This window comes from Scardinius erythrophthalmus, assembly GCF_964197995.2.
Source record: "Scardinius erythrophthalmus genome assembly, chromosome: 5".
Classification (NCBI taxonomy): domain Eukaryota; kingdom Metazoa; phylum Chordata; class Actinopteri; order Cypriniformes; family Leuciscidae; genus Scardinius; species Scardinius erythrophthalmus.
Genome location: NC_138225.1, coordinates 43,704,958 through 43,723,544, shown reverse-complemented (window position 1 = coordinate 43,723,544; position 18,587 = coordinate 43,704,958). Strand labels below are relative to the sequence as shown.

Below are 18,587 nucleotides of genomic sequence, written 5' to 3'. Positions count from 1 at the left end.
ATGAAAAAAAAAACATGATCGCTGAAGCAACGTTACCATTAGTTTGTTTCTATAAGACTCTGAGCTCTTTTTTTTTTATCATAAGTCTTTTTTTCGTATTTCACAGAACTCGTATTTCTGTATAGTGGTGTGCCAGGTGAGCTAGTTTACAATATCAGCAAAGCCATGCATATGGAGCTGGGTCAAGGTATGCAAATGTCAAAATGTATTAGTTTACAAATGATGGGCTATGGTAAAAATGCTTTGAGGTAATTGTGCAAGGAACTGAAAATCAAAAGAAGTCTTTATTAATCAATAATCTGCCCCTGTAATCATAATTGGTATGAAAAGGAACAAAAGTTGTTGGTGTTTTGCCACCAGTGTTCCTTTTAGCTGGAAACTGCATTGAAGTACACTCACCTAAAGGATTATTAGGAACACCATACTAATACTGTGTTTGACCCCCTTTCGCCTTCAGAACTGCCTTAATTATACGTGCCATTGATTCAACAAGGTGCTGAAAGCATTCTTTAGAAATGTTGGCCCATATTGATAGGATAGCATCTTGCAGTTGATGGAGATTTGAGGGATGCACATCCAGGGCACGAAGCTCACGTTCCACCACATCCCAAAGATGCTCTATTGGGTTGAGATCTGGTGACAGTGGGGGCCATTTTAGTACAGTGAACTCATTGTCATGTTCAAGAAACCAATTTGAAATGATTCGAGCTTTGTGACATGGTGCATTATCCTGCTGGAAGTAGCCATCAGAGGATGGGTACATGGTGGTCATAAAAGGGATGGACATGGTCAGAAAAAATACTCAGGTAGGCCGTGGCATTTAAACGATGCCCAATTGGCACTAGGGGGCCTAAAGTGTGCCAAGAAAACATCCCCCACACCATTACACCACCACCACCAGCCTGGTAACAAGGCATGATGGATCCATGTTCTCATTCTGTTTACGCCAAATTCTGACTCTACCATCTGAATGTCTCAACAGAAATCGAGACTCATCAGACCAGGCAACATTTTTCCAGTCTTCAACTGTCCAATTTTGGTGAGCTCGTGCAAATTGTAGCCTCTTTTTCCTATTTGTAGTGGAGATGAGAGGTACCCGGTGGGGTCTTCTGCTGTTGTAGCCCATCCGCCTCAAGGTTGTGCGTGTTGTGGCCTCACAAATGCTTTGCTGCATACCTCGATTGTAACGAGTGGTTATTTCAGTCAAAGTTGCTCTTCTATCAGCTTGAATCAGTCAGCCCATTCTCCTCTGACCTCTAGCATCAACAAGGCATTTTCACCCACAGGACTGCCGCATACTGGATGTTTTTCCCTTTTCACACCATTCTTTGTAAACCCTAGAAATGGTTGTGTGTGAAAATCCCAGTAACTGAGCAGATTGTGAAATACTCAGACCGGCCCGTCTGGCACCAACAACCATGCCACGCTCAAAATTGCTTAAATCACCTTTCTTTCCCATTCTGACATTCAGTTTGGAGTTCAGGAGATTGTCTTGACCAGGACCACACCCCTAAATGCATTGAAGCAACTGCCCTGTGATTGGTTGATTAGATAATTGTATTAATGAGAAATTGAACAGGTGTTCCTAATAATCCTTTAGGTGAGTGTATATGAATAGGTAAGCTTATGGAGTTTTGCAAAAATGTAGGTAGTGGCACATTTTCTTACAAGCCTTTGTTGTTGTTTTTTATGTCATTGATCAACCTGTTAGTAGCCTACTGGTAATATTTTGAAATGTCACTTTTAAGTCCAAATACCTCTAGTTTCAGTACAGTTACAGCACTCTTGCTGAACTGGGACTGTGTCTTCCTGTTCTGTGTTGGTGCAGCAGGGCAGACAGCGCCCCCCTGCTGTCAGGATGAACTGTGCCGGACAGATGGTGCAGTTATAATGCCCAGGACCTTTACATTCCAAACAGGATTCATCACATGATTCACAGTTATAGCCCTGCTCCTGTAGAGAGATCACAAGAGCTATCAGGTGACCACATTCATAAAAATATTAAAGTAGAATGCGTGTTAGACTGCACTAGAACAGAAGTTTACCTCAGACTTAACGTATTCTCCTGTGATGCAGGGCGACTCGCAAGCACCCTCTGTGAGTGTATAACCTGGGTGACATGACTCACAATCCTCAACACTCTTGCCTGTCAATCGAAAGGACATCCCAGTATTTTAGGTTTGAATTATTGAAGAATTCACGGTTAAATATAGAATTTAATGTGAAATGTCCTTTTTTTGTTTGTTAAAATGCTTTCTCATATCCCAGGTACATACGCATATGCCTCTCACAAGTTGAAGAAAGAAACATTGTGGCTCTGTGTTGATTTCAAAACATTGCTCTTTTTGCTTTGAGTTGGTGTGAGGTACACTTTTATTATCAAAATAATATTCAGTTTGCATTCAAGTATATTCTATTATTGTTAAAAATGCACGTTAATCGCAAATAAATGAAACTGTTATAAATTTATATTAAAGGCAATTAGTTGAAATTGAGTGATTTTTAACATATAGGACTTAGTACATATTTATAGGCAATTTCATAATTATGTCAATTTAATTTGGCTAAAGTGTACAGCTGAATGTACTGACAAGCATTTATGCTAAACTAAAATTTTATGTTGTTTCTAATATTGAATGTCATGTATTAAAATACATTTGAAATTACACATTTGTAATGATGAAGTTGCAATTTAGTGCAGTTAGAATATATTTACGATACATTTAAGATATGTAATATTGAATAACACACTATAGTTAAAATTAAAAAGTGCTTGAGTATGTTAGTCAGCACACCAAAATATGTGTACTTCTTTAAAGAATGTTAAAAAAAGTATTAAAGCACAATGATTTAAAACTTACTTTTTGAAGTAAAACTTTTAATAAGACATTATTTCAAGTGCATTTTAGAAAACTGTACTTCAGTGTGTTAAGAAGGTCATGAAAGTGTACTCACTTAAGTACACTTAAGTGGCCTTTTATTTGATTAATAGTACAGATCTTTGCCACACACTACAGGTGTACTTTCAGTATAATTAAATGCATTTATTTTTCAAAGGGCCTGTGGAATTGACTAGTTTGTCTGAAATATTTAGTCACATCTGTAAACTGTTCAATACCTGTGCATGTTCTGCAGGTGGGGTGGCATGCCTCGCATGTTTTGTGGTGAGTGTCGTGGTAGTATGCATCAGGACAGGAGGACACACAGCGCCCCTGTTTCCTGATAAACAGCATCCCCTCTTTGCAGCTCACACACCCCTCAGTTCCGGCCTGAAGACACTCCCCACAGCTCTCATCACACCGCTCACATGTCCTAGAGCCAGCTGAGGCATAGTAACTGGAAAGATTCAGTCAGAAATATTAGAAAACAGAAAACTGTAATGAAATGGGCTACCTATTAAAATATGTCAGTGCCATTGTTTTGTCTAAAGATGCACACCAGTAAGTTTTTTTTAAAGGCACATTTATAAAAATTACTTAGTTGTCCTAATTAAACTAAGGCCTAATTCTGGCTTAATCTAAGCCCCGTCTGTGAAACCAGGCTTATAAAACACAACAAGAAACTACATAAAAAAAAAATCACCAGATAATCTATCAGTCATTTTTTATTCACTACTGTTTATAAACCAACACAGGTATTCAGTATTGTAGTTACCCAGAGCGGCATGTGTCCACACATTCTTTGACGTCTCTGTAGAGGTGATCTCTGCAGCTCAGGCACTCGTGACTGTGCCGCCCCATGCAGTCGAGGCAGTTAGGATGACAGGGTTCACAGCGCTGTGTTTCCCCTCTGAAGTATTCATCCGGACACACATTCACACAGCTGCCATCTGTGGATGAAGTGGAATCTTTGTTTACTACTTATGAAATATTATTTGAACCTGTGGATTTACTGCACACATCCAGCTGATTCTATACTAACAAACATGCTTAAAAACTAAGTTAAAAATGTCTACATTTGATATTTTAGTACAACTATATTTTCAAGATGCTGAATATTTGCACAACAGGAATTCTGTAATATATTCATTTGTAAATATCAAAATACAGCATGTCAACAATAAATTGTGTTTTCTTAGTGTATTATAAAAAATAATGAAATAATGAATGTGAATGAAATAATAATGTGAAATAATAACTGTCAATAAACTCAGAGGGCCCTATCATACCCTCCTGAGACCCAGAAAAAAAAAAGTTCCCTTTCAGTCGCTCACGTTCGACGTAACGTCGACGTGACGACGTAATTGGGATCACTTCAGGGAGCCCTATCAACTTCGAGTGTCTACAGAACGAGCCAATGAACGTTGGCGTGCGTGAATCGCGTCACGCGCCCCGCCCCGCCGCGCGGGTATAAACAGGAAGCGGGCGCACGCACACATTGTCTTTCACTTCGGAGCCGAGCTTTCGTGAGACTTCTGTCTACAAAGAGATTCAGCCCTTGAAGACTTCAAAGAGATCTACTCTCTGCCTACAGTGTTGGTGTGACGGCGCGATCAGCGGTGGCCGCGAGCATTGCAGCTCACAAACTGCTGTTTTCACAGCACTATTGTTCTGTGTTTGTGTGTGTGTGTGTGTCGGTTCGGTGGGCGTTTCCTTGTGTGTTTATTCACACCGCGGCTACCCCTGGGTGCCTCAGCACTGAGAGAGTATTTTTTCAACCTTTTTTATTTTTACTAAAAGAGCAACACAAGCGTGACCCTGCGTCTTTTTCAAGATGTCATTCCGCTTGTGCGTTTCTGGATGCCGTCGTTCCCTGGCGCCAGCAGATGGCCACAGCAGTTGCCTCTCGTGTTTGGGCATTCAACACGCTGAGGCAGCTTTTGTGGATAGTTCATGTTCCCATTGCGGGAATATGACTATCGCAGCGCTTAGATCGAGACTCGCTTACCTCAAGGGAGGTGCAGTCCCCTCGCCTATGCCCCGATCTAGTGTCTATTCTGCCCCGCAGAATAGACCTACTTCGGTGCATGACCAGGGTGATCTGAGGATTACCGTGAGGGCTTTTAACTCAGCTGATTGCTCAGCTGGGAAGCCCACGCCTCCCGTCCAAGGCCTGTAAGTTTTCGTCCGGTCTAACGGCGAAGGCTTACAAGGCCTGTGGACAGGCTGCTTCCGCCCTCCATGCCATGGCGCTCTTGCAGGTCCACCAGGCCCAGGCGCTCATGGACATGAACGAGGGTGGTTCTGACCCAGAGCTCCTCCGGGAGCTCCGTGTGGCAACCGACCTCGCCCTCCGGGCGACGAAGGAAACCGCACGTTCTGTCGGTCAGGCGATGTCCACCTTGGTGGTCCAGGAGCGCCACCTTTGGCTCAACCTGGCGGATATGAGGGACACCGATAAATATCGGTTCCTGGATGCCCCTCTTTCCCAGGTTGGGTTGTTCGGCGACGCGGTCGAGAGCTTTGCCCAACAGTTCTCGGCCGCACAGAAGCAGACGGAGGCCATCCGGCACATCCTGCCCCGGCGGACCGCTGCTGCTCCCACCCGTCCGCCGGCCGCAGACCCTCCGTCTACTCGTCGCCGAGGTCGGCCTTCTGCGGCGTCCTCCGCTCCCGCTAAGCCCCAGCAGCAGCAGCAACCATCCAGGCCTCAGCGCGGAGCAAGCCGTAGGAAGCCGACCCCGCCCGTCCAGGCCGCTGCCAAACCAGGAGGCAAGTGACGGTGCAAACGACCCTGAGACGGGCGGCCCGGAGGTGGATCAAGTTGCTCTTCAGGAGATGGCGAAGGCGCCACTCCTTCCCCCGGTGGAGGGCCGGGCGGAGAATCTTTTGTTTCCTTTTCTTTTTGTTCCGCCACTGACCCACGGGTCAGTGGTACCCACATTTTCAAAAAAAGAGCAATTTCTGAAACCTCTGGGCCCCAAGAGGGCGCGCTTGGCAGTCGACGACGCCGCCATGCCTTGTCACTCCCGAGCCCCTCTTTCATCGCCAGTGAGCAGCAGTGGCTGTGTTCCGGACGTGCTCTCGCCTCCTCACACTCACTCTGCCCTTCGACGGAAGCAGGTATGTGCTGCACCACACACTCAGACCCCACACTCAGACCCCACTTCGGGCCGCTGTGTCGTCCGAGTCGGGTCCCTGCATTCCGCCGCGCTGCCCCACCCCGGGTACGTCTGTGGTGCCGTTAGTCCCGCTTGCTCGGTCTCTGGGAGCCTGGTTAACGCTTCCCAGCCCGTCTCGCTGGCTCATCCGTACCATCAGACTCGGCTATGCGATTCAGTTCGCCCGGCGCCCCCCTGCTTTCAAGGGCATCCTGTTCACCCGTGTTCTGGCGGACAATGCCCCTGTGCTCAGGGCAAAGATCGCAGTCCTACTGGCGAAGGACGCGATCGAGCCGGTCCCTCCAGCCGATATGAAGACCGGCTTCTACAGCCCGTACTTCATTGTACCCAAGAAAGGTGGTGGGTTACGACCAATCTTGGACCTGCGCGTCCTGAACCGGTCCCTTCACAGGCTACCGTTCAAGATGCTTACGCAGAAAATGCATCCGTCCCCAAGATTGGTTTGCAGCGATCGACCTGAAGGACGCGTACTTTCATGTCTCGATTCTCCCTCGACACAGACCGTTTCTCCGCTTTGCGTTCGAGGGACGGGCATATCAGTACAAGGTCTTACCCTTCGGGCTGGCCCTGTCGCCCCGCGTCTTCACGAAAGTCGCGGAGGCGGCCATTGCTCCCATGTGCGAGCGTGGTGTTCGCATCCTCAACTACCTCGACGACTGGCTTATTCTGGCCCAGTCGAGAGAGCAGTTGTGCGAACACAGGGACATGGTGCTCAGTCACCTCAGCCACCTAGGGCTTCGGGTCAACTGGGAAAAGAGCAAACTCACCCCCGGGCAGAGGATCTCTTTTCTTGGTATGGAGTTGGACTCGATCAACATGACTGCGCGCCTCACCGAGGCCCGTGTCCAGTCAGTGTTGAACTGCGTGAGCACGCTCAGACGCAGAACAGCGGCACCACTGAAACTGTTTCAGAGGCTCCTGGGGCATATGGCATCTGCAGCCGCGGTTACGCCGCTCGGATTGCTTCATATGAGGCCGCTCCAACACTGGCTCCACGATCGAGTCCCGAGATGGGCGTGGCAGAGCGGCTCGTGCCGGGTCCAAGTGACTCCGCACTGTCGCCAAACTCTCAGCTTGTGGTCGGACCCTTCCTTCCTGCAGGCAGGTGTTCCCCTGGAACAAGTGTCCAGGCACTCTGTGGTCTCCACGGATGCCTCTACCACCGGCTGGGGGGCCACATACAACGGGCATGCAGCTTCAGGTCTGTGGACGGGGCCTCAACTGCATTGGCACATCAACTGCCTCGAGTTGTTAGCAGTACGTCTTACACTGAGCCGTTTCAAAACGCTGCTACTAGGCAAGCACGTACTGGTCCGTACGGACAGCACTGCGACCGTTGCGTACATCAACCGCCAAGGTGGTCTACGTTCCCGCCGCATGTCACAACTCGCCCGCCATCTCCTCCTCTGGAGTCAGAAGCATCTGAGGTCGCTTCGTGCCATTTACATTCCGGGCCTGCTCAACCGTGCAGCCGACGAGCTCTCACGGCAGCAGGTGCTACCGGGAGAATGGCGACTCCATCCCCAGGTGGTCCAGCTGATTTTCAGGCGCTTCGGGACCGCTCAGGTAGATCTGTTTGCCGCCCCGGACACGTCTCATTGCCAGTTGTTCTATTCTCTGACCGAGGGGACCCTCGGCACGGATGCTCTGGCACACAGCTGGCCCCGGGGCCTTCGCAAGTATGCGTTTCCCCCAGTGAGCCTTCTTGCACAGACCTTGTGCAAAGTCAGGGAGGACGAGGAGCAGGTCTTGTTAGTTGCGCCGTATTGGCCCAACCGGACCTGGTTTCCGGAACTAGTGCTCCTCGCGACAGCCCCTCCCTGGCCCATTCCTCTGAGAGAAGACCTGCTCTCTCAGAGACGGGGCACCTTATGGCACCCGCGTCCAGACCTCTGGAAACTCCATGTCTGGTCCCTGGACGGGACGCGGAGGTTCTAGGTGACCTACCCCCTGCGGTAGTTGACACCATCACTTCCGCTAGAGCCCCCTCTACGAGGCGCCTCTATGCGTTGAAGTGGAACCTGTTCGTTGACTGGTGCTCCTCTCACGAGGAGAACCCCCGATCTTGCTCGATCAGAGCCGTGCTTTCCTTCCTGCAAGAAGGGCTGGAGCGAAGGCTGTCTCCCTCCACCCTTAAAGTGTATGTTGCCGCTATTGCCGCACATCACGATGCTGTTGATGGTAAGTCTTTGGGAAAGCATGACCTGATCGTCAGGTTCCTGAGGGGAGCGAGGAGACTGAATCCTCCTCGCCCACTCTCTATACCCTCTTGGGACTTGTCTCTGGTCCTTTCGGCACTTCAGAGACCACCCTTTGAGCCTCAGCAATCAGCTGAGTTAAAAATTCTGTCCTGTAAGACAGTACTCCTGGTTGCATTGGCCTCTATCAAGAGGGTAGGGGACCTGCATGCATTTTCGGTCGACGAATCGTGCCTAGAATTCGGCCCGGATAACTCTCACGTCATCCTGAGACCCCGGCCCGGATACGTGCCCAAGGTTCCTACCACTCCCTTCCGGGACCAGGTAGTGAACCTGCAAGCGCTGCCTTCGGAGAAGGCAGACCCAGCCCTGGCTTTTCTCTGTCCCGTTCGCGCTCTGCGTCTGTACGTGGACAGAACGCAAAGCCTCAGGACCTCAGATCAGCTCTTCGTCTGTTACGGAGGCCAGCAGAAAGGGAAGGCTGTCTCCAAGCAGAGGATGGCCCACTGGATAGTGGATGCCATCGCCTTGGCTTACGAAGCCCAAGGCGTGCCCTGCCCGCCTGGGTTGAAAGCCCACTCCACTAGGAGTGTCGCTTCTTCCTGGGCGCTGGCTCACGGCGCCTCGCTGACAGACATCTGTAGAGCTGCGGGCTGGGCGACACCTAACACGTTCGCTAGGTTTTATAGCTTACGTGTTGAGCCGGTTTCTTCCTGTGTGCTCGCTTCTACTAGCCGGTAACACCGAAGTTCCCGCTCTAGTGTCGGCTTGCTGCGCCACTCCCTTCCTAGGAACGGATACGTGCACTTTTTACTCCAGTCGAGTTCCCCATTGGCGAACCCTGTGAGTTCCTCCGCACCCCTTCGGCAGTCGGACGTTGCGGAGCGTCCGACGCCAGGCCTAGTGCTCGTATGCTTGTGTAACTTGTGCTAGGCTGGGTTCCATATGTGGTGATCCCTGCGGCGATCCCATATGTGTATTCTTCCACGACCAGTTCCCTGCGGTGAGCCCGTGTCTTCCCTTGGCAGAGTCTGCTCTGCCGTCACTGTCCGGTGTGTCTCCCCCTTCGGGTGGAGCCACCCCAGTGACATTCCATATGTCGCACTGCCCCTTCGGCCAGTCCATATGTGTATTCTCCACATGTTACCTCCCTTCGGGCAGGATGTGGCTCCGCAGCGTTCTTTCCCCTGGAGAGGTACGCTTTCCCAGTGTTATCCAAGAGTTCCGCTGTGTGGGGTATAATGGAACAGCAGTTGAACTCCCTCTACGCAGATCTTCCGCCCCAGCAGTTGGGGGTCTGAGAGTCTTGCGTAGGGCGCTGGATGTGGCAGCAACCGTGGCGTTTTCCATGGGATCCCAATTACGTCGTCACGTCGACGTTACGTCGAACGTGAGCGACTGAAAGGGAACGTCTCGGTTACTGATGTAACCCTCGTTCCCTGAAGGAGGGAACGGGAGACGTAACGTCCCGTCGCCACCATTGCTGACCATCGCTGCATGGCCGTCACAAATCTCGGCTCCTCAGCGAAAAACAATGTGTGCGTGCGCCCGCTTCCTGTTTATACCCGCGCGGCGGGGCGGGGCGCGTGACGCGATTCACGCACGCCAACGTTCATTGGCTCGTTCTGTAGACACTCGAAGTTGATAGGGCTCCCTGAAGTGATCCCAATTACGTCGTCACGTCGACGTTACGTCTCCCGTTCCCTCCTTCAGGGAACGAGGGTTACATCAGTAACCGAGACGTTTTTTGAATGTAGTTTTTTTTCCATGTCATCACATTGTTTAAACTTTAAAGCATAAGAAACAAATGGTAAAAAAACATTTTTGAAAAATGATATTTTATTCATATGTTATGCTATGTTCTCTGTAGTGGACACCAGGACTCAGTTGTTTAAAAAAATAAAATGACATGAATTTTATTTTTTTATTTTTTTATCATCAATAAATTTGGGGGTTTCAGGATTTTTTTAACCAGAATTTGTATAAAGATAATTCTCAACTATGTTATGAAAGATATAACGGAATGAATTGATACACCATTTTACTTTATGCAATATGTGGGTAAAATGGCCAGAAATTAATATTCCCATTCAATGCAATGTATCTACAGTATACACTGTATCTAATTTGCACATGAATGTGTTCTTGGAGCAACATTTAATGAAAAAAAAGAAGAAGTGTAATAATTGGAGTAATAATTAGCAACATTTTATTAATAATATCTAATATTTAACAGGAATATTGATGTATAATTTATTTCCATATTCACTTGTTGTGTCTCACAAAATGCCTGATAAACATGATTTAAGTCCTGATGTCCTCTACAGTGGACATGTATGAAATCAATGCCCTGTTCTGTAACAGAAAGTCATTTTTTGATTTGAAACCCCTTAACATTTTCCTGAGATGTTGGTTTATGAAATACAATTTGAAAAGTAGTCCGATTTAAATAATAATTACAATATATTATCATTTTCCATACATGTGCTACATTTGATCACTAAATAAATGTCAGACATTTTTAAAGACCAAGGAGAAGTTGTTTTCATGGTGAGACCTCCAAACATTTGGTATCTCTGAAAAGCCCTGATTGTGCTCTTTACAGGACACCCAGGTTGTGACATGTATGATGTCAGAGAAATTCACTAAAAAATAATGTCCACTACAGCAGACAAAATTCTATTCCTGGGTCCCAGGAGGATACACCTGGCGCAATGCTAGTTTCAGCCTGGTGCAGTTATCATTTTCATGTCCTGAACCACGTTGTTTAAATAGCAAATGCATTTGCGCCCATTTGTGCGCCCATGTGCTGCTGGTCTGAAAACGAGGTGTGTTCAGGCGCATTGTTGGTGCGTTGCTATTTTGAGGCAACTGAAATTGAAAGAAACCTTTTTTTTTTTGTTATTTAAAGGGAATGGGAGATGAGACTCTGATTGGTTTATTTCATGTTACGCCCAAAACACACCCATTACTCATTAAGAGAATAGGGACAACCCTTTCAGACCATGCGTTGGGTGCGCCGACCATTTTACCGTCGTTAAATTAGCAAAAGTGGATTCGGACACGGCCTAAGTGAACTTGCGCTTTAGATCATGTGCTTAGATCGTCAAAATAGGGCCCCAGAAGTTTGTCTGCAGATGTCTATTTTTCCATGGACTGCTGACATTAAAAACTGTATTATGTAATGTTTTTGAACAATTAATAACTTATATTGTCTAATAAAAAAACAAAAAAAAAAAGCAATCAAATGCAATGGGCCCCATTGATTTCCATAGTATTGTCACAGTGTCTGGTTGTGTTCCCCTGGTATCCACTACATGTCCTCCTTTCCCCACGGTGTCATTCAAGAACTACCTTTCCCACAATTCCTGTATGTGTGATTGCACAGGTGTTTGTTATCTGTTCCCAGCTGTTTCTCGTTGTCATCTAGTTTGTTCCTGTATTTAAAGCCCTGTTTGTTCCATGTCCTGTGTGTATCGTTGTTTATGTCACACCGCGTTTGGTTTACCGTGTTCCCTGCCTGAGTCTGTTTGTTGTTTTGTACTGCCTGTCTGGATATCGAACCCTGCCTGTTTTGACTACTCTTTTGGATTACCCTTAATAAACCTCAATTTGACTGCACTTGGATCCACCTTGCTTTTTCCCTTGAGCGGATCGTGACAGAACGATACACCATGTATGGATCCAGCAGTACGGGGTTTCGGATCCTTCCCCCCACCACTGAGAAGGAGAGGAGGGGAAGACTCCAAAATTTAATGGCCCTACACCAGCAGGGTCAGACAGTGAGTTGTTTGTCTCAAACTTTTTGGACCTTATCGAGAGGCATGAACTATAATGATGCAACCTTGAAGGACCTTTTTAACCACTGTCTTGATGACCCGTTACCGCAATGGGAGATGAAGGGACTGGAGATCCTTGACTTTTGGGGGTTTACGAGGTATCTACACCACCGTAGTCACTGGGATACCCCAGCTTCGCCGGCATCTCCTAGCGAGATGTTACCACTGCCCGGTCGAGAGAGTGCATCACCGCTGCCCGGCCGAGAGAATGCTTCGCCGCTGCCCGGCCGAGAGAGTGCATCGCCGCTGCCCAGCCGAGAGAATGCATCGCCGCTGCCCGGCCGAGAGAACACATTGCCGCTACCTATCAGGCCCGGAGCCGTATCAGTATCTGGGCGTCTTAGATTAAGGTCCAGCGTGATGGACCCAGCGCTCATGTCAGTACGGAGGGCCCAGAGGATCAGCCGAACGGGGTTCCACAAGCTCATAGCATCCCCTCAGCCTGAGCCCTCTTCACTGCTGGTCCCGTCCAGCACAGAGCCTGGGCCGGTGGTCCCAGTGCCGCCGGTGGTCCCAGTGCCGGTGGTCCCAGTGTCGGTGGTCCCGAGTCCGGTGGTCCCGAGTACGGTGGTGCCAGTTCCAGTGCCTGAGCCGGTGGTGCCAGTTCCAGTGCCTGAGCCGGTGGTGCCAGTTCCAGTGCCTGAGCCGGTGGTGCCAGTTCCAGTGCCTGAGCCGGTGGTGCCAGTTCCAGTGCCTGAGCCGGTGGTGCCAGTTCCAGTGCCTGAGCCGGTGGTGCCAGTTCCAGTGCCTGAGCCGGTGGTGCCAGTTCCAGTGCCTGAGCCGGTGGTGCCAGTTCCAGTGCCTGAGCCGGTGGTGCCAGTTCCAGTGCCTGAGCCGGTGGTGCCAGTTCCAGTGCCTGAGCCGGTGGTGCCAGTTCCAGTGCCTGAGCCGGTGGTGCCAGTTCCAGTGCCTGAGCCGGTGGTGCCAGTTCCAGTGCCTGAGCCTGTGGTGCCAGTTCCAGTGCCTGAGCCTGTGGTGCCAGTTCCAGTGCCTGAGCCTGTGGTGCCAGTTCCAGTTCCTGAGCCGGAGCCAGTGTCTGTTCCTGAGCCGGAGCCAGTGTCTGTTCCTGAGCCGGAGCCAGTGTCTGTTCCTGAGCCGGAGCCAGTGTCTGTTCCTGAGCCGGAGCCAGTGTCTGTTCCTGAGCCGGAGCCAGTGTCTGTTCCTGAGCCGGAGCCAGTGTCTGTTCCTGAGCCGGAGCCAGTGTCTGTTCCTGGGCCGGAGCCGGTAGTGTCTGTTCCTGGGCCGGAGCCGGTAGTGTCTGTTCCTGGGCCGGAGCCGGTAGTGTCTGTTCCTGGGCCGGAGCCGGTAGTGTCTGTTCCTGGGCCGGAGCCGGTGGGGTCTGTTCCTGAGCCGGAGCCAGTGTCTGTTCCTGGGCCGGAGCCGGTAGTGTCTGTTCCTGGGCCGGAGCCGGTGGGGTCTGTTCCTGGGCCGGAGCCGGTGGGATCTTCACCGCCGTGGCCGCCCGAGGGGTCTTCACCGCCGTGGCCGCCCGAGGGGTCTTCACCGCCGTGGCCGCCCGAGGGGTCTTCACCGCCGTGGCCGCCCGATGGGTCTTCACCGCCGTGGCCGCCCGAGGGGTCTTCACCGCCGTGGCCGCCCGAGGGACTGTCTGCTCCGCCCTGGCCGCCCGAGGGACTGTCTGCTCCGCCCTGGTCGCCCGAGGGACTGTCTGCTCCGCCCTGGTCGCCCGATGAACTGTCTTCACCGCCCTGGCCGCCCAATGGACTGTCGTCTCCGTCCTGGCCGCCCGAGGGACTGTTCGCTTCGCCCCGGCCGCCCGATGAACTGTTTGCTTCGCCCTGTTCCCCCTCTGTACTGTTTGCTTCGCCCTGTTCCCCCTCTGTACTGTCTGTGTCACCCTGGCCCCCTTTGAGTCTGTTACCCCCTGTTTCTGTGTCCCTTCATGGACCTGGCCCCCCGTCCCTCCCCCTGATCCTCCACCTTGCCACCTCCCTCCTGAACTTTTGTTTTGTTCTGTGTCCGGTCTTGGAGTGTCTGGGAGCCACTCCGTAGAGGGGGGGTTATGTCACAGTGTCTGGTTGTGTTCCCCTGGTATCCACTACATGTCCTCCTTTCCCCACGGTGTCATTCAAGAACTACCTTTCCCACAATTCCTGTATGTGTGATTGCACAGGTGTTTGTTATCTGTTCCCAGCTGTTTCTCGTTGTCATCTAGTTTGTTCCTGTATTTAAAACCCTGTTTGTTCCATGTCCTGTGTGTATCGTTGTTTATGTCACACCGCGTTTGGTTTACCGTGTTCCCTGCCTGAGTCTGTTTGTTGTTTTGTACTGCCTGTCTGGATATCGAACCCTGCCTGTTTTGACTACTCTTTTGGATTACCCTTAATAAACCTCAATTTGACTGCACTTGGATCCACCTTGCTTTTTCCCTTGAGCGGATCGTGACAAGTATTTTTTCCATCAACTGGTTGGTTACCTAGCCTGGTTAAAACCAGACCATTTTCAGTAGTAACTGAGATATGGTCTGGCAAAGCTCCTTTAATAACTCATTTCCAAAGGGGCGTCACCAACGGACGTCGCTCAAATGCCTCTGGGCACAATTGGATAGACCTAAAACTCCTAAAACCAATCAGAGATCGTCATGTGTAAAGCCATAGGCTGCGTCCCAATTCGCCTATGTTACACTTTATTTTTTTACAGTCTATGGTTACACTACACCATATGTACTCTTTTTGTGAAGAAAATGTATTTACTTTTGAATGTGTAGCAAAAAAGTAGGCAAGCTTTGGGACATACTACTTCGTCATCTTTATCGGACGGATCTGTCGCGTACATCCTGTCACGTAAACTGCCCTGTCAATCATCTTGTCACAGTTAAAATCCTCTATTAAATCTAATTTAATTTCCTACCGTTTCGGAGAGAAATGTAGTAGCACGTTCATCTGCCAGTGGGTCTTTCATGGAGACTGTCCTCATGTGTTTGCAATTTGAATATAATAATGCATTTAAAAGTTGGTGTGCTTCACCAACGGACGTCGGAGTGGACGTCGCTCAAATGCCTCTGGATAGGCTAGACCTAAAACCAGTCAGAGCGATCGTCATGTGTAAAGCCCGCCTCAACGTTTCTGATTGGTGCCTTGATTTCTCGGCATGGGGAAATGGACTTGAATGAGCTCTTTGCCAGACTTACTTGCAGAGCAAATCTAAATTTGCCGGAAGTTGTCTGGGTTTTCCCAGGCTATTGGTTACCTATATTCTTCTAAATATATTATTTTGTGTTCAGCAGAAGGTTTGGAACAACTTGAAGGTGAGTACATGATGACAACATTTACATTTTTGGGTGAACTATCCCTTTAATGGCTGTCTCAAGAATGAAACTGACCCAGAATATCTAGAAAATGAATTTGATTTCAAATATAAGGGACTACTCATTGCCCCTCTGATACAACTTTCTCCATTTCTCCGATTTCTTTGCACTGAAGTCATCATCCACTTTGCGAATCAAGAGAGTACCATGCCAAGCCTCAATTGCATGAACTCACTGAGTAGATAATGGTTCTGGTTGCAGCTGAGGCAACTGTCCTGATGTGGGCCGGAGCACTCATGGCAATATTTGTGACACAAGTGACATTCTCCATCCTGGTTGCTGTAGTGGTGTGAGGGGCAGGTGGTGGGTGTGGCGCAGCGCCCGTGGGCATCCATCGTCAGGCCCTCAGGGCAGCTAGTGCAGGATGTGTCGTGAGGACCAGAACAGGTTAGACAGGAACTATCACAGGCTACAGAACAGAGACAAAGACCTTTCATCAACATCATGTGACCTAGTTATGGTCATTCAAAATGTCATCATTTATAGAAGAATCAACTTAATTGTAATTTAATTTTAATTCAATTGAATTGTTTGTGGTTCCCATTTTGGTAACACTTCACAATAAGTTTTCATTTGGACTAAGAAAGAACAATACTTCTAGAGCATTTATTAATCTTAGTTAATGTTAATTTCAATATTTACTAATACATGAATAAAATCAAAAGTTGTATTTGTTAACATTAGTTAATGCACTGTGAACTTACTTGAACAAACAATGAACAGATTTTTATTAACCAATTTTAACAAAGATTAATAAATACTGTAACAAATGTATTGCTCAAAGTTAGTTAATACTTTTAACTAATGTTAACAAATGAAACCTTATTGTAAAGTGTTACCATCATTTTAAACATATTAGTTGAAAGTGCTATTTATTTCGTGAATTTTCTGTAACATATATATAGCAAAATTTTTGATTTTATGAATTTAACTAAGATTTACAGTAAAAATTATATTTTACTGTAAAAGTACATATAAAACTAAAAAAAATGTAGCGCTCCAAACAGGAAAAAAGTCCTTGTACTGCAGGTCCTTGTACTACAGGTGCGTAGAGCCAATGGTATATTGAAGAATGAACAAGAAGGGTGGCTGACCGCACACTGATCCACTCAAGACTGGAAAAGTCTGCTAAAACATTTTTTATTTTATAAATTGCATCGTGCAAAAAGTGCAAAGTGCATGTGAGTTAAAAACAAATAGACACCAGCAAGCAAACGTTTCAGCACATTGCTATCTTCAGTGCTCACTTAGCAAACAACATTCACCCTTTTTAAGCAATCAGCTGAATACAATTGTCTCAGATAAACCTCAATTATCACAAGTAGAATTCCAAGCAAGTTCCATCTTGCACACATATAGCAGAATGTTTCAGATATACATCTTGTTTTTTGTAAAATAATTTTTTTTTTTTTTTCACATTTGCTGTGTCTGTAATGCTGCATCATCCTTTGAAGCTGTATATGTGAAACATTCTGCTATATGTGTGCAAGATGGAACTTGCTTGGAATTCTACTTGTGATAATTGAGGTTTATCTCAGACTTTTCCAGTCTTGAGTGGATCAGTGTGCGGTCAGCCACCCTTCTTGTTCATTCTTCACTGTAAAAGTACATGAAATGTCCAACTAGCTATATTACAGTTTTCCCACCGCATTTGGTACAGGAACTTACTGGTAACCAATTAAGAGTTTTTTTTACCGTATATATTTAGTCTTTTATGGTTTATATTACATTCATTTTTTACAGTGTTTCAACAGTAAGGAAAGTAATGTAGTCTCACCCATGCACTCTTTGGACCTGCTTTCTCTGTAAGTATGTGAGGGACAGGGGGCAAGACAGGCTCCGTTGTGCAGTGTGCTGTCACGTTCAAAACATGCATCACAGTTGGTCGATTCAGGTCCATCACATAACAAACAATCCGTGTGGCAACGTTTACAAACGCCTTGATCCATGTCCTCGAAAAATCCATCAGGACACACCACTAAACACTGACCCTGATGCAGGAAGAAGTCTTCCTTACACTCTAGAGTTAGAGGACAGAAAAAATAAAAGATAAAGTGAGATATGGGGCGAACAGGGCTAGTTGTAATGGTATAAACATTTCCAAACTTGAAACTTAACGAGTGCATTTACTAGTCGCCATATCAACACTATATATAGAGACAAAAATTGTGCCAAAATGAAAAAATCTTGGGAAAATAATCGCTGAATATTTTTTTTAACTTTAGCAAAAGTAATTTTTTTACTTAAGTGAATTTTTCATCTCAGTTTTCAGTGTTTATTTAAAAGGACACAAATCTACAATTATTTTAATCTGTTATTTAGAATTTCAGATAATACTTTGCTAAAAGCAGAAGGCACTATATAGCCAGGTTTAAATCTGGTTGCGCAGGTGGCGGAGGTTAAAATGTGCTCCACTACTCATTCATTTAACATTTTTAGTCATATCCGACTGATTCTATGGGCCATCTCTTACTATCACGCCATAAGCGAGAGACTGTCCATGAATTTTCTGGGGTAGGTCGCTAGGTCTTTCCCCAACCCTCCCCATTACATAGTTTGGGATTCACACACCTACAGACAATTTAGCGTCTCCAATTCACCTACACTGCATGTTTTTTGATAGGGGACCTCTTGGCTCAACCAATACTCAAACCAGGGACCTCCTAACTGTGAGGTGACAGCGCTACCCACTGAGACACTGTGCCGCCCGCTCCGCTTTTAGAACTATGCTATTATATGACATTAGCGGTAAATTCGCATTAGTTACTTTTATTCATTTTATTGAGAAACCATGAGAAACAGGTAAATAAAGACTGAGAGTCAATGTTCAGAAATTATTATTTCAAGAAATGTAAAGCATTCTGGCTCATCTATTTGTATCCTGTTCTGAGAGAGCTGTGTGTGGAGGGAGGGGAGGGGTTTAACTCTGTGTTTTTCTGAATAGGTTTTTTTGAGCATCCGTTTGCCCACATTGTTCTGAACTATGCTGTATAGCTGTGTTTTGCAGTGTGTACATCAAACTCTAATATTAGTTTATTATTATAAAATGTTTATGGGCTATATGAAAAAGTGAATAATTGTATTTTACTGAAAAAATATTTTAGTTTGTCTTGTATATATTTTTGTATTAAATAAAATTAAATGTTAAGCTGTCATATGGT

General features: G+C 47.3%; 1 protein-coding gene across 1 annotated transcript in view; it reads right to left on the bottom strand.

Annotated features, from left to right (window-relative positions):
- pcsk5a (proprotein convertase subtilisin/kexin type 5a) overlaps window positions 1–18,587 on the bottom strand; it is a 56,849-nt gene that overhangs the window by 892 nt on the left and 37,370 nt on the right. The window contains exons 31-36 of the mRNA XM_081365403.1: window positions 17,204–17,446; window positions 15,602–15,835; window positions 3,655–3,829; window positions 3,119–3,336; window positions 2,046–2,146; window positions 1,758–1,953 (exon numbers count right to left, since the gene is read on the bottom strand). Of these exons, the coding sequence (XP_081221529.1) occupies window positions 1,758–1,953; window positions 2,046–2,146; window positions 3,119–3,336; window positions 3,655–3,829; window positions 15,602–15,835; window positions 17,204–17,446 (1,167 nt within the window). The remainder of the gene's footprint in view (window positions 1–1,757; window positions 1,954–2,045; window positions 2,147–3,118; window positions 3,337–3,654; window positions 3,830–15,601; window positions 15,836–17,203; window positions 17,447–18,587) is intronic.